General features: G+C 43.1%; 1 protein-coding gene across 2 annotated transcripts; it reads left to right on the forward strand.

The window, feature by feature from the left end:
• The first annotated feature begins 424 nt into the window (after positions 1 to 424).
• On the forward strand, positions 425 to 15,749 carry LOC309701954 (protein mono-ADP-ribosyltransferase PARP14-like). 2 transcript variants are annotated; one of them, XM_082526307.1, is made up of 8 exons: positions 425 to 495; positions 6,533 to 6,621; positions 11,013 to 11,146; positions 11,314 to 12,453; positions 12,542 to 12,778; positions 12,877 to 13,098; positions 13,463 to 13,526; positions 14,017 to 15,749. In XM_082526307.1, exons 4-8 carry the CDS (start codon positions 11,437 to 11,439, stop codon positions 15,069 to 15,071), a joined length of 2,595 nt encoding a protein of 864 aa, XP_082382433.1. In that variant the 5' UTR covers positions 425 to 495; positions 6,533 to 6,621; positions 11,013 to 11,146; positions 11,314 to 11,436; the 3' UTR covers positions 15,072 to 15,749. The 2 variants fall into 2 exon arrangements, with proteins under 2 accessions (XP_082382433.1, XP_082382432.1); XM_082526306.1 differs by lacking the exon at positions 425 to 495 and having other exon boundaries at positions 6,434 to 6,621.
• The last annotated feature ends 854 nt before the right edge of the window (positions 15,750 to 16,603 follow it).

A 16,603-nucleotide genomic window follows, 5' to 3' on the forward strand; every position in this document is an offset into this window, starting at 1 on the left:
CGTCCCATCACTACTGATTACTGTGAGCCAGAGCCATAATGTTGTTGTGCACTGAACAGAACGGAATTGGTGAGTTTGAACTTTTAATTGACTGTTTGTATTGCTACCAGCTGACCCTAATCGGCTGCTGCCGGTCCAAACAATTTGATTTTGATTTGACTGATAGTTGTTGAATAACAAATGTTGTGGAGCTACATAGTATGTATGTATGTAGCAGTTGAAATGTTTTCAGTTAAATCCTTATTGGTTAGAAATATTATATTTAACCAATATATTGTTTGTTTATTTATTTATAAATTGTGTACACAGGAACAAGAATAACTTAATGTATTTAGCTTAATTGGCTGACATTTTTGTATTATTCTTGTGATTTCTTATTGGCCTTGTTTATTTAATGCAGGCCAGGTGAACCTTTTTGGGGTATGGAAAAGGATGGCGAGCCAATGAACGGCTAGGAGCAGGACACATTCTGCAATTGACGCTTCCACCGGTTGGGTAGGAAGCTATCAAAGACAACGCTCTGTCCCCATTTTCCAAATACACTGATTTCCGCAATCATACACACCATTCCTTTCATTTATGGACAATAGCGCTTGGACATCTCTCATGGACATTCAGATTAAACTCATGGACTTCAGTGTGGATCAGTGGATTTGATATTAACATGTGGTGTTTATGGGGGAACTGTTTTTTTGAGAACCTGTGTTGCTTGGTATAAGCCAGATAAATCTGTTTAGTTGTCTTTGTGTACCCTCACTGGGTTTTTGATTAATTGGATAGCTGCAGCAGGAGTGATTAAGTTTTTCTTTTCTTGTTATTCTTTTTTGGGGTTTGGTTAAATACATGGTACCTGCAAAACCATTTTTTGTGTTGTGTGTATTTATTAATTACTGCCCATCAGCTCCAGTGGCGTCCCTAAATCTTCTGATTAATAATAACCATAAAATCACACTCAATCCCTAGCCTGTATTACTTCATTAGCGCTACATCAGTGTTACACATGTGCCACATGGATGACATCCTGGTCTGGGGATCCACGAGAGAGGAGCACAACATGAGACTCCACGCTGTCCTCGACCATGCAGAGAAGGTGGGCGTCACCCTGAACATGTCAAAATGTCAGTTTGGCAAAAGAGCAGTGAAATTCTTAGGATTCATTGTGTCATCTGAAGGCATGAGTCCTGACCCTGACAAAACTAGTGCGGTGCAGAATATGACAGAGCCAAGCACCGTGAGTGAGCTTAGGAGCTTCTTAGGAATGGTGAATCAGCTGGGGAAATTCATCCCAAACCTCTCCAAAAAAGACAAACCACTGAGAGACTTGCTTTCAACTAAAAATGTGGTATTGGGGGCACGAGCAACAAAACGCGTTTAGCAGTTTAAAAGAAGAACTGTCATCCGCTCCAGTACTGCAGCTTTACGACCCAAACAAACCCCAAAAGATCTCAGCAGATGCCTCTTCATACGGGTTGGGGGCAGTTTTGCTACAGAAAGACAATGACGTGTGGTCACCAGTTGCGAATGCCTAGCGATCATTGACAGCCACAGAGCAGCGCTATGCTCAGCTGGAAAAAGAAGCGCTGGCGCTCACCTGGGCCTGTGAAAGATTCAGTGACTTTATTCTAGGGCTACACTTTGAGCTTGAGACCGACCATAAGCCACTTGTGAGCCTACTTGGAGGACAAGCCTTGGATTTGCTTCCACCGCGGATACAGAGATTCCGCATGCGCCTAATGAGGTATTCTTACACTATAACGCACATTCCAGGCAAAAGCCTCACCACAGCCAACACGCTGTCACGGTTACCGCTGGCAGACAGCGTGATGCCCAGAGACAATGATCTTATGGAGGACACCGATATTTACGTTGACGCAGTGCTGGAGAGCCTTCCTACTAGCAGCAAATACCTTGCAGATCTCCGTGAGCAGCTACAGTCTGACAGCGTCTGTTCCCAAGTCATGAAGTTCTGTGCAGAGGGCTGGCCTGACAGGAACCAGCTGCAGGGAGTGGTAAAACACTACTGGTCAGAAAGAGCAGTTTTGAGTGTACACGATGGACTACTACTGCAAGGCACAAGGTTGGTCATACCTGCAAACATGCGAAATGCAGTTTTGGACAAAATACACGAGGGTCACCAAGGGGTAGTTAAGTGTCGAGAACGTGCCCGACAAGCAGTGTGGTGGCCAGGCTTAAGTAATCAGATCAGTGAACTTGTCCTTAAGTGCAGGCTGTGCATACAGGAGAGAGTTAATGTGAGGGAACCTCTTATGCCCATACGTTTACCTGAGAGGGCATGGTAGAATTTAGGAGTTGATTTGTTCACACTAAAAGACAAAAACTCTGTTGGTAGTAATTATTTCTCGAGATATGTCGAGATTGCTCAACTCAGCCCAACTCGTTCAGCCAATGTGATTGTGCATTTAAAGTCAATATTTGCATGCCATGGAATACCTGAAGCATTGATTACAGATAATGGCCCACAATTTGCCTGTCAAGAAATGAAAGACTTTGCAAAGGACTACTGTTTTGAGCATGTCACCAGTAGTCCCAGGTAGGGCTGGGCCATATTATACCGTTCACGGTAATACCGGTATAATGTTAGGCAACGATAGGAAAATGAAATATCGCGATAGAATATGAGTAAAACGCACATGCGCAGTGCCTTTGTTTTCATACGCACATGGCCGATTGTTGAGTGAAACAGATGAACCAGAATTGGTTTGTAAAAATGGTGCAACTTCAGTGATGTGGAACTGGTTTGGTGTTTGTCCGTCAGATACACGACAAAGCACATTTTTTTGCAGAACATGCAAGCGGCCGTCGTTATTGTCGTATTTGTCGGACTAATATGCTCTTAAATCTGGGAGTAATCTGGGTCCTAAACGCCGTATCTTCAGGTCAAACAACACTGCAGCATCACTGAGAGTTGTTAACTCTCTAAATTCTTTCATCTTTAATAAAACGATCAGCGTTGCTGCTTTACCAGGTGTAACTATGAAGTTTAACTTCCAGGCATCCATGAAAACAAAATTTATTACATTTAACAGAGTTAGAAGTTAGCAGGAAGCTAGCGGAGGTTAGCTCGCTAGTTTCGCTAGTTACCTAAGCATGATATAGCACGTTCTGACTGAGAGATTTCTGGAAAAAAATCAAACGTACAGCTCTGCTATCACTTCCAACATAAATGAAGACAGGAAACTAAACAGCAGTGACGTTTGTAGGGTTACTGAAGTTGGGCTAGCTGGTATATAATGATGTGATCGCTAGCGACACAGCTATGTTAGCATAGCATAAACAGTGAAGCTGGAGGACGAACACTAACACTTTTCCACTTATAAAAATTAATGTTAAGGTTCCTGATAGTTAGAGACAAATGCAATCGCATGGCAGGATGCTGTAAACGGACCAAACTTCAGTCAGGAGAACAACTGAGATAATCCATCCACAATACGAGGTTAGTCATTAATATACTGCAACAACATGGGAATAGAGCAGCTGCCAGAGAATTCAACATTAATTGATCAATGGTACAGAAGTGGAGGAAGCAAGAAGAATGAGTTTAATAAAGTTTAATTTATCTGACTGCTTTGTTTCGCTTAATGTGCCTTATAATCCTGTGCACTTTATGGTCCAAAAAATACGTACTGCACACTGCAGTTTAATGTTGCAAAGCTACGGAGCCCCCCAGGGGACATGGGAGAAAAAAAAATTACGGAAGAAAAAAAAAACAACGAGATCTCGCAAAAGTATTGCGAGCGCTCGCAAAAAGTATTGCGAGATCTCGCAAAACTCCAACAATGGCGGCAGCTACTTAGTTGTAATATTACTCTTTCTGGGTCACAAAATACACTTTTAAGATATTTTGAGGCGTGAATGTAGTTGTGTAAACGTCAGATACCTGCTCGGTTTACAAGACATCACATATTTGCAAAAGAGCTCCGAGGTTTTTGGAGATCTGACACCCACTAGCTCGAAGCTAACGGGAGGTCGAGACCTACTACAGCCGGGAGGAACACCGCTTTCCCGGCACATCGTGCCTCGACCTCCCGGTCGGCTTCGAGCTGGCGGCCACTAGCTCGAAGCTAACGGGCGGTCGAGACCTACTACAGCCGGGAGGAACACCGCTTTCCCGGCACATCGTGCCTCGACCTCCCGGTCGGCTTCGAGCTGGCGGCCTCCGAAGAATGCGGCTAAAACTTTTGCGAGCGCTCGCAATACTTATTGCGAGATCTCGCAATACTTTTGCGAGCGCTCGCAATACTTATTGCGAGATCTCGCAATACTTTTGCGAGCGCTCGCAATACTTATTGCGAGATCTCGCAAAAGTCCGTCTTAATTTTTTTTTTTCCTCCCTAATTTTTTTTTTTTCCTCCCTAATTTTTTTTTCTCCCATGTCCCCTGGAGGGCTCCGTACAAAGCACCTCTTTTTAACTTCAGTGGATATTATACATGGTTATGCTCAGGATATGTCAGCCCATTTCTACTGGAAATGCCTTTTGGTTAAACTTTCAGCAAGGAATTTGCATTTGCACTGTTAAATTTTTATAAAGCTTTAATGTACATAAAAACCAGCTTCTTGTTTAAGTGAAAATAAATGGAAGGTTGTCTTTTTGCGCTAGTAATGTTGTGGAGTTGTATTTTGTCTCGCATCAATTATATCGTCAGTTATATCGTTATCGCAAATTTTCAAATATATATCGTGATAAACGTTTTTGGCCATATCGCCCTGCTCTAGTCCCAGGTACCCGCAGAGCAACGGCGAGGTGGAGAGGGGTGTCCAGACCATCAAAAATCTCCTCAAGAAAGCCAGCGATCCATACAAGCCATTGCTGGCATACAGAACAACAGCACTGGCGAATGGCTACAGCCCGGCTCAACTTCTCATGGGGCGCAGGCTTCGTACTACTTTACCAATGCTTCCTGAAACCTTAGAGCCATGTTTGCCTGATTTTCAGCAGATTTGTCGTTCTGAGAGAGAGAAAAGGCTGAGACAAACTGAATGTTTTAACAAAAGACATAGAACAAGAGTATTGGATAAATTGTTGCCAGGGCAACCAGTCTGGATCACGGATGCAAAAGCACAAGGCACAGTGACATCAGTCCACCCAACTCCACGATCGTACATCATCAGTGGACCCCAAGGGACAATGGTAAATGGCCTGCATTTGTATAGCGCTTTTCTAGTCCATAGGACCCCAAAGCGCTTTACACTACATTCAGTCATTCACCCATTCACACACACATTCACACACTGGTGATAGCAAGCTACATTGTAGCCACAGCTGCCCTGGGGCGCACTGACAGAGGCAAGGCTGCCGGACACAGGCGCCACCGGGCCCTCAGAAGGAACCGCAGTCATCTTGTGCCGATCCCACAGAGACTCAAACCGAAGCAAAACAGATCCTGTTCACCCCTATAGAGACCGTTTCTGAGCCAAGCGCACCCCATACACCAGGTGTGGTTAGAACCCGGTCTGGTAGGGAAGTGATTAAACCAAAAAGACTTGATCTGTGAAGCTAATTGTTTGGAAAGGGAAAAGTTGTATTTCGAAATGCTAAGTTTTGTTTTTGAGAATAGCATGTTTAAAAGGACAAGAAGGTTTAACTTGTGTTAAGAGTGTAAGAGTTTATGTTTCCTGAAATGCTGGGGTATGTCTGTATTGAAAAAAAATATTACGCAGTTATGTTTTGTTTGAAGAGCAAAAGAATGTACCAGCCTAACTTCAGTAAGGGGGATGTGGTGTAATCTATATTGATGTACATCATACGCCACTAGGTGGCAGTACTTACCCACTCAACGGGAAGTGTGTGGCATGTAAAACAGCACAAGAGTAAGCTGTATTAAAGAAAGATTGTTGTTGCTCCACGTTATCGCTTGAGCGGGAGTTTTATTCAAGAGCTCAACACAACATCTCTCTCTCTCTCTCTCATACATATATACGTATATACATATTTGTGTGTGTGTGTGTGTGTGTGTGTGTGTGTGTGTGTGTGTGTGTGTGTGTGTGTGTGTATAATGTCCATTGTGTTGATTCAAATGTGCTCTGGGACAATCATAGGCATTGGTTGCTACTGAAAACAGGAAATAAAGCTGGTCCACACTATGGGCTGAACCATTTGTTAGTGGTGGAGGGGGGTATTCAATTCAATTCAATTTTATTTATATAGAACCAAATCACAACAAAAGTCGCCTCAAGGCGCTTCAGGGTAACACTATGCAATATATTCAGTTTTGGAATTTATTTTCAGTGCTAACTGTAGCTAGGCTCAAAGTGTTAATGCAATCTCATTTTGATAAACAATGTTATATTAAAAACTAGGGTGGCACTAGGGGTGGCAAGAGATCACTTCAGGGTGGCACATGCCACCCTATGCCACCTCTCTAGATCCGCCCCTGCTGAGCTCTTACAAATTGCTGCTTGTGTATAGTTGAGTTATAGCGGGATGATGGGTGATCTTTACCAGCACTCGGTTTTCTTAGAGTGTCACTGTCTTAAAGAAGAACATCTAACAAGATTACAAAAATATTTCAGCATTCGACGCAGATCAGGTGGAGGAGAGTGCGGACCAGTGACGAGAGTGGACAAAAATGTCTACAGTGTGGCTTTCAAAAATAAAAAGGGTAGGTTTATCATACATAGGTGTCAGCTGTTGGGGAAATATATATATATATATGTATATATATGTGTATATATGTGTATGTATATGTATGTATATGTGTATATATATGTATGTATATGTATATATATGTGTATATATATGTATGTATATGTATATATATGTGTATATATATGTATGTATATGTATATATATGTGTATATATATGTATGTATATATATATATATATGTGTATATATATGTGTGTATATATATATATATAAAAAAAAAAAACACCCAGCACGCCCCTGCGGGCGGTTTATCCTTCAAGCTCGGGTCCTCTACCAGAGGCCTGGGAGCTTGAGGGTCCTGCGCAGTATCTTAGCTGTTCCCAGGACTGCGCTCTTCTGGACAGAGATCTCCGATGTTTTTCCCGGGATCTGCTGGAGCCACTCGCCTAGCTTGGGAGTCACCGCACCTAGTGCTCCGATTACCACGGGGACCACCGTTACCTTCACCCTCCACATCCTCTCGAGCTCTTCTCTGAGCCCTTGGTATTTCTCCAGCTTCTCGTGTTCCTTCTTCCTGATATTGCTGTCAGTCGGAACCGCTACATCGATCACTACGGCCGTCTTCTTCTGTTTGTCTACCACCACTATGTCCGGTTGGTTAGCCACCACCATTTTGTCCGTCTGTATCTGGAAGTCCCACAGGATCTTAGCTCGGTCATTCTCCACCACCCTTGGGGGCGTCTCCCATTTTGACCTCGGGACTTCTAGGTTATACTCGGCACAGATGTTCCTGTACACTATGCCGGCCACTTGGTTATGGCGTTCCATGTATGCCTTGCCTGCTAGCATCTTGCACCCTGCTGTTATGTGCTGGATTGTCTCTGGGGCATCTTTACACAGCCTGCACCTGGGGTCTTGCCTGGTATGATAGACCCCAGCCTCTATGGATCTTGTACTCAGAGCTTGTTCTTGTGCTGCCATGATTAGTGCCTCTGTGCTGTCTTTCAGTCCAGCTTTGTCCAGCCACTGGTAGGATTTCTGGATATCAGCCACCTCCTCTATCTGCCGGTGGTACATACCGTGCAGGGGCCTGTCCTTCCATGATGGTTCCTCGTCTCCCTCCTCTTTCTTGGGTTTCTGCTGCCTGAGGTATTCACTGAGCACTCGGTCAGTTGGGGCCATCTTCCCAATGTATTCTTGGATGTTCCTTGTCTCATCCTGGACTGTGGTGCTGACACTCACCAGTCCCCGGCCCCCTTCCTTCCGCTTAGCGTACAGCCTCAGGGTGCTGGACTTGGGGTGAAACCCTCCATGCATGGTCAGGAGCTTTCTTGTCTTTATGTCAGTGGCTTCTATCTCCTCCTTTGGCCAGCCTATTACCCCAGCAGGGTACCTGATCACGGGCAGGGCGTATGTGTTGATGGCCCGGATCTTGTTCTTACCATTCAGCTGACTCCTCAGGACTTGCCTGACCCTCTGCAGGTACTTGGTGGTTGCAGCCTTTCTAGCGGCCTCTTCATGGTTCCCATTTGCCTGCGGGATCCCCAGGTACTTGTAACTGTCCTCTATGTCTGCAATGTTGCCTTCTGGTAGTTCAATCCCCTCAGTTCTGACTACCTTCCCTCTCTTTGTTACCATCCGACTACACTTCTCCAGTCCGAACGACATTCCAATGTCATTGCTGTATAGCCTGGTAGTGTGGATCAGTGAATCGATGTCTCGTTCACTCTTGGCATACAGCTTGATGTCATCCATGTACAGGAGGTGGCTGACAACTGCTCCGTTCCGTAGTCGGTATCCGTAGCCAGTCTTGTTAATGATCTCACTGAGGGGGTTCAGGCCTATGCAGAACAGCAGTGGGGACAGAGCATCTCCTTGGTAGATCCCGCACTTGATGGTAACTTGTGCTATGGGCTTGGAGTTGGCCTCTAGTGTTGTACGCCACATCCCCATTGAGTTCCTGATGAAGGCTCTTAGGGTCCCATTGATCTTGTACAATTCTAGGCATTCCAGTATCCAGCTGTGGGGCATTGAGTCATAGGCCTTCTTGTAATCAATCCAGGCAGTGCACAGGTTGGTCAGTCTGGTCTTGCAGTCTCGGCTGATTGTTCTGTCTACCAGTAGCTGGTGTTTTGCACCTCTGGTATTCTTGCCAATTCCTTTCTGTGTCCCGCTCATGTATTGACCCATGTGCCTGTTCATCTTAGCCGATATGATGCCTGACAGGAGCTTCCATGTAGTACTGAGGCAGGTTATTGGTCGGTAGTTGGAGGGGACCGGTCCCTTCTTGGGGTCCTTGGGGATCAGGACCGTCCGGCCTTCAGTTAGCCATTCCGGGTGTCTCTCGTTAACTAGCAGTTGGTTCATTTGTGCTGCCAGACGCTCGTGGAGTGCAGTCAGCTTCTTCAGCCAGTAGGCGTGAACCATGTCGGGCCCTGGTGCTGTCCAACTCTTCATACTGGAGACCTTTTCTTGGATATCTGCCACTGTGATGGTTACTGGACCCTGTTCAGGGAGGTCGCTGTGGTCTGCCCTCAGATCCTCTAGCCACTGAGCATTGCCGTTATGGGTTGCATCCTTCTCCCATATGCTCTTCCAGTATTGCTCCGTCTCCAGCCTTGGTGGTGCTGTTCTCTTATTGTTCCCTTGCCACTGAGAGTACACCTTTGCTGGTTCTGTGGAGAACAGCTGGTTTATTCTCCTGCCTTCTATCTCTCTGGTGTACCTCCTCAAGCGGCTGGCCAAGGCTGTGAGTCTTTGCTTGGCAGTTTCCAAGGCCTCAGGTATGGACAGCTTGCTGTATTTCTTAGGCACCTTATTTGTCGCACCTTTCTGCAACTCCGTTAGTTGGCTAACCTCCCTCCGTGCTACTTTGATCTTGCCCTCTAGCCTCCTTCTCCATGGAGGGTACTGCCCCTTGTGGCTGTTCAACTTGTAGCCAAGCATCTCACTGATCACTGCTGCCGTATTGTAGATCAGCTTGTTAGTGTCGGTAATCGTGGTTGTAGGTATTGCCCGTAGTGCTGCATTAACATCATCTAGCAGACCTTCTGAGGGTACTTCACGTAATCTTGGTAACCGGCTACGGGGGATCCAGGTTTCAAGCTTGGCCATGATCCTATTTTTCAGGTCAGTTCCTCTCGCACTCAACGATCCTTCTCCTATCGCACTTGGGGCTATGTACCCAATCTCGGGTGGGGGTGATGATATCTCCCCCCTGACCTGGCGTCCTGACTCCTCCTTGCCGTAGCATTTGTGTTGTACCTCGTCAATCTCTAGCTGTGAGAGCAGTCCCTTCTTTCGAATGTTGGAACACTGAGCTACTAGTTGTTTCGCCATCATTGTGGATGTTGGGTATCGAAGAATCCATAGGTCCCTCATCCTATTCATGTAGCCCCTTCCGCCGGGGTTACTTGCGTAGTAGCATTCCAACAACGCCCTGTTTTCGTCCCTTGCCCACCGATGCCTTCTTGTTCCAGTAGCCCACTTTTCGTCAGGGTGCCCTGGTTCCTCAACACCTGACGCGGACCTTGTTGATCCGGGCGACGTCCGAGCCGGCATGCCTTCATATTTATCTGTCTCGCTCATGTCTGCGGTAGGCTTGCTTAGCATAGGGGGTCTAGCCTTAGGACCCTTACTGGATACAGACGCCCCAGGCAGGAATCGAACTTGCGATCCTCTGTTCCAAAGGCGTGTAGTTTAACCACTACGCTATCCAGCGTATATATATATATATATATATATATGTATATATATGTATGTATATATATATATGTATGTATATACATATATATACATATATATATGTATGTATGTATATATATATATGTATGTATATACATATATATATATATACATACATATATATACATATACATATAGAGGAATTGTGAATTGACAGTTTGTCTCGAAAGTGAAAATTGCTAATGCTACAAAACATTTGGTGGTCAGTTGTTGTCATAATGTCAAGTTCAAGCTATACATTACATTACAGAAGCAGCGTACAATGTACCACCACCACTTTTGAACTTTTGTCTGTGAATAGGCCATTGCATAGATGGGATGACCAGATTACTGCAGTGTAAACAAATACAAATACAGTTTTAATTTCATTTGCTGTTTGAATGTTTAGTAGAAGAGGAAGTAAAGTCAGCTGCACAGACCTTAAAGACCTTAAAGCAGAAGTGGACTTTCCAATCAGCTCAGCAAGCGACTATAATTTATGTAGAGTCAGGAAAATATTGTCTTTCCTGCATTTGGTATGTACTTTTACAATTAAATTTTAGTTTGTTATAGGCATTTATTGGGTATCAGGAGAAAGAATAAAAAGAAGGCAAAAAGAAACTTAAAAGGAAAATGGGTCACATAAAAAATTCAGTCTGTAGCTCGAGATATCTGTTTACAGATCAACAGCGAGTCCTTCAGAGATCAGAGCATGTTTTGGAGCTTGGAGATCATCGTTTGGTGATCACAGTCCGAGAAAGTCTGGAAAGTGACGACACCTCTCATTTCATCACCCCTACTTCCACTCCAGCAGAGGTAAATTTCACAAATAAGTTTAATCAAAGTTTTATGGCTTCATATGGAATTAACATTGTCCATATGATAAAAACATTGACGTAACCTCTTACTTCAGTATTATTATGATGTATCAGCTTTGCTACAGATTGATACCTCCTCTCATTTGCATTTCTTCCCAATCACAGACTCCTGAGAACATTCCCGCCTCGTCTCTTCCACCAAGCGATGAAGAGTATGAACTACACGTTGATAATTATCTCCTTCGTTACCTGAAAGAATGTCCACATGCTCAGCAAGAACTTGAGAACATGCTTGCCTGTTTAGCCTGCTCTGCTGATCTTTACTGTGAGGAGGGGAGAGTTTTAGTCAGGAGGCTCTCTCAACCTGGTGCTGCAGATGAAGTTAGTGATTGGAAAGCTGAGGTAGACGCTCTCTTTGGTGGCTACTTTTGCCATTATGAGGTCAACCCTGACAAAGTTGAAGCTTTGGTTCAGTCCAGCAGCTCTTGTCAGACTGCAGGTGAGGTGAAGGTGTACACAGATGAGTCTGGGATGGCTGTTGTTGTTGGAGAACTGTCTCTGGTTCATGACAGGTTGTTAGACATTGAGCAACCTTCAAGTTTACGTGACGATATGGCATCTCTGAGTTTAAGAGAGGAAAGCACAACCATTGCTAGCTACAGCCTTTGTGATGGGCTCCAGGTGTTTGTGTGTCAGGGTGACATCACCAAGCAACACGCTGATGCTCTGGTAAATGCAGCCAATCAGGACTTGGAGCACTCTGCAGGTGTTGCTGCTGCACTGAGTCGAGCTGGTGGTCCTGAAATACAGAGAGAGAGTGATGAATTAGTGAAGTGTTTGGGGAAAATTCCCATAGGAGACACAGTAGTGACCACAGGGGGTAACTTAAAGTGCAAGAAACTGCTTCATGCAGTTGGGCCTGTAGGTGGAAAAGCAAGTAACAGAGATAAGATGTTACTGGAGAAAACTGTGCATTGTGCTTTAAAGTTTTCAGAAATAATGGAGTTTCAGTCCATAACCATTCCTTGTATCAGCTCAGGTGTGTCTGGGGTTCCTCTCACTGTGTGCACTGAAGCAACTGTTGCTGCTGTGAAGGACTTTGGCAGTGTGGGAGGTCGAAGTTTGAGGAAAATCATCCTGATTGATAACAGAGAGGAGGCGGTGAGGGCCATGCAGGAAGCATGTGACAGGCTTCTCCAAGGGATAGATACACCTGATGAAGATACAGCAAGAGGAGCCACTGCCAGAGCTCCTGGAGGCAGAGTCCACATGGAGGTTATTCAGGGATCGATCGAGAGCCAACAGGTGAGAAATGTTGCTGTAATTAAAATAAACAACACCTTGCAATAAAACACATTTTCTAAGCCCACCAAATCTCCTGCTCTTCTCCTAGGTGGATGCTTTGGTGTCTCCTATGGTTGGCCATGATCCTCTCTCTACCCGTGTTGGAAATGCTTTGTTTGAAGTAGCTGGACCACAGCTGACCACAAGGTTTAGAAAGGAAGAGGAAGATGAAACAATGCCTGGTGACTCAGTACTGCTGGAGGGCTTACCTGGACTTCAGTCTAATGCAGTCTTCTTCCTCAATCTTGTTCCCTGGGATGGTGACCCAGACGGAGTTGCAGTCCAGGTGAGATAGTAAAGGAGGGATTTTATTATTCTGTCTGTTTGTGAGGACATTTTTTAATGAAGCCATTTGTCTTAATCCAGTATTCTTATGTGTTATAGGTTCTTCGAATGGGCATCAACACAATCCTATCTTCTTGTGAGAAGAAAGGATTCAGATCTGTCGCTCTTCCCGTCCTCGGTGCTGGGATGGCACTGCAGTTTCCTGTCAGTGAGGTGGTGAGGGCTTTAAAGAAGGAAGTTCATGTATTTGAAGAGGAACGAGTGGGCATCACACCACTCCTGATCCACATTGTCATTCACCCCGATGACGAGTCAGATCAGGTAATGACAAAGCACTTTTTTCTTTAAAAATTACCACCAACACTAAAGTCTGATATTGATTTTGTTGTGCTTAGAAAAAATGAAATTGTAAAACACCACAACAGAAATTCATGTGGTACAATGGGATATATATGTGACAGTATTAAAAGTCATCTTGTTTGCCAATATCATTCTTTTCTGACACCAAATTTTGGTGTAGCATTTATTTTTTTCGAACGGCAACTGGGCTTTACAAAACTTAATTTATGCTCCTACTTGCTAACATAATGTGTATCAATAATTCACCAATCACGTTTTGTTTCCTCTGCATCTAATGAATATATAAAGGAACTCTTACTAATGTAATAATTTGTTGTCTTTGCAGACATTTGGCTCAGTCCAAAAAAACAAATTCACTGAAGGTGTTCACCATAAAGACCAAGATCAAGGTTGGTGTAGAAAATATCCACAGATAATAATCCCGACAGTGCTTATTTATATATATATATATATATATATATATATATATATATATATATATATATATATATATATATTTATTATTATTATTATTATTATTATTATTATTATTATTATATTTTTTTTTTTTTTTTTTTTTTTTTTTTTTTAAAGGGACTACATTAAAACATGAATAGTAAATTGTGACATCTAATAGAGCATTTGGAAAAAAAAATCATCAAAGAGCCAATTTGTAAATGATTGCATTAACCTTACCAATCACTGGCTTGACCTAGCAAATTTCCTTAGTGGACCAGTGTTCTCATCTTATCATTTAATATTGATTCTGTATCTGACTAAAACGGTTCAGTATCTATTGCATCCTGTTTCAAACTTCAAACCATAACCAAAACACCTTTTTAAGAAGGGAGAAAAAAGTAAGAAACAAATGTACTTAACAGAGTCATTGTTCTCCTCTAGATTCAACAACGATGAGGTTGGTCCTGCTGGGAAAAACTGGATCTGGGAAAAGTCACCTGGGTAACAACATTCTTGGAGAGGAGCTCTTTGCCACTTATGACTCTCCAAACTCTGGAACAATGAAATGCCAAACAGAAACCAAAACAGTCAGTGGAAGAAGCATCACTCTGATTGACACCCCTGGTTTCTTTGACACAGGAAGGTCTGAGGAAGATCTGAAGCCTGAGATAATGAGCTGTATGACAGAGTGTGCTCCTGGGCCTCATGCTTTTCTCATTGTGCTTCGAGTGGGTAAATTCACAGAGCACGAGCAGGCTGTCGTCACTAAGATAGTTCAGTATTTCTCAGAAGAAGCTCTAAAATATGCTGTAGTTGTTTTCACTCACGGTGAACAGCTCAAGAAAAATATGAAAATTGAAGATTTTGTCAGTCAGAACAAAAATCTGAGTGATCTGGTGTCAAAGTGTGGTGGTCGGTGTTACGTCTTTGATAACAAACACTGGAACAACAACCAGCTAAACAACTACAGGAGCAACCAGTTCCAGCTGGAGGAGTTGCTGAAAACAATAGAAAAAGTGGTGGTGGAAAAAAACGGAGGTTACTACACAAATAAAATGCTGCAACATGTGGAGACGGCAATACAGAAACGGGTAGAGCATATTAGACACTCAATGCCAGATAAAACTGCAGAAGAGATCAGAAACCAGGCTAAAACTAGTGTGTTTAAGAGGTTTCTGATCCAAACGACAGGGATTGCAACAGGAGCTTTGCTCGGTGCTTTTTTTGGTGTAGTAACATTGTGTGAATTTGCTGTGAAATCTGTGAAGATGAGTGTCACAGAAATGTTAGCATGTGTGTCTGCTGCTGCAACAGTAGGAAAAACAGCACTAGTAGCTGCTGGGACAGTAGGTTTGGCAGCAGCAGTAGCAGGAGGTGTAATGGGAGGCATCACTGGAAATGAAGCCGCTAAGGATGCAGAGTCACCTTTAGAAGCTGTACAGAGAACATATAAGGCTGTCCAAGAAAAAAGAAAAGCTTTTACTGAATTTTCGTAAGATTTTCTTAATAAGCAGATATTTATGTGAACATTTGATTATTTAATTACCTCTTGATAATGTTACATTACATATAATGTTCACATATTTAGGAGGCAGTACATAAATTTGTTTTTATTTGGAGGTTTTTGGGACTATTAAAGGTTTATTCAGCGGTTTCCGTCATTTAGGCGCCTATTTCTTTTTTCTTCGCTTACTTTGCCTTGGGCCACTGTGTCAAAATTTTTCATACAGTTGGGAATAAGGGAAATGTGGGGTAAAGCAAGTGAAGGCTCTGATTAATTCAACACCATTGCCAGCAGTAAGAGGGTTCATCTGGAGGAAAGATATTTGGAGGAGCTCACAAACAGCAATAGTGCCATCAGTGGAGGACAACGGCTATCTTTCCCTGGCAAAAAGCAATTGTGTTTCAGTTACTGGAAGGATGTAACTTTGCCAGTGCCGGACTTGAACTCTTGTCTTTTTTCACGTTACTCTGACACCCCATCCTTTTTTTAAAGCAACTCATTTGCTACTTTAGGGCCAGAATCTGTTGGTGTTTATTAACTATAACTGGGGTTTTACTTGAGCACTCATGTTGCAGCATAATGCAACCTTCCACAGCTTTAAGGTGAATAAAATGTTTAAATGAAGTGTGGTTTGCCTTTTTTTGTTTACAATCAAGTTTAATTTCTATCACAAATTCGCATGATAGTGCTTTGCAAACTGTGTAAGTTCGAGGAAGTACACACCAGACAGGCTATTTGTTATTTCATGTAAATATAGGTGAGGCCAAGCACACACCTATATTAGTCATAACTTAAGTGTAATAACATCCCACTAGGTGTGGCATGGAAAAAGGTTAGAGCTTTACCCTTAGTATTATTGCTGTGGCTCAAGCAATGGAAGCTTTATAACGTTCACTGTCACAAATGAGATATTCAGAGTTCCATTTTACTAGAAAAGTGTCCCCAGTACTGTCCTGAATTTATCATTAACAGCATGTGCAGTTGTTTGGTCATATGGCCCATATTTCAATTCAATTTTTAGTTTCATTTATATAGTACCAAATCACAGTAACCGTGTCCTCAAAATCCTTTGAAAAGTAAAGATCAGACAATAGCACAGAGAAAACCCCAACTATCAAATGAACCTCTATAACAGGGGTGGGGGAACTAAACCCAGGGTGATATCCTTCAGTATGAGAGAGCTGTGACTGACCGTTCATGGGGCTCATCTAGATTTCTATCTGCATCTCAAGTTATCTCATGTTACATACAAAACAAAGCACCGTCTGATAACCCATTTCTACATAAATGTGTAATTGCTGTTTCCAAAGAGAGGAACAGCTGCAAAAATCATCCCAAAACCTTCCATACACTTTCTTACTTAGACTACAAAGTCACATTGTCAAGTTTAAGATGGCCTGAATAATGGCCTCTCTCTCTCTCTCTCTCTCCCTCCCTTAGAGTAATGATAAAACTTATGTTTAATCGTTGCTCTAAGATATGCTTACAATACCTAATTCAAAGCTAATAATTATATCTAATGAT

The sequence above is a fragment of the Aulonocara stuartgranti genome (genome assembly GCF_965226115.1).
Source record: "Aulonocara stuartgranti genome assembly, chromosome: 3".
Classification (NCBI taxonomy): Eukaryota; Metazoa; Chordata; class Actinopteri; order Cichliformes; family Cichlidae; genus Aulonocara; species Aulonocara stuartgranti.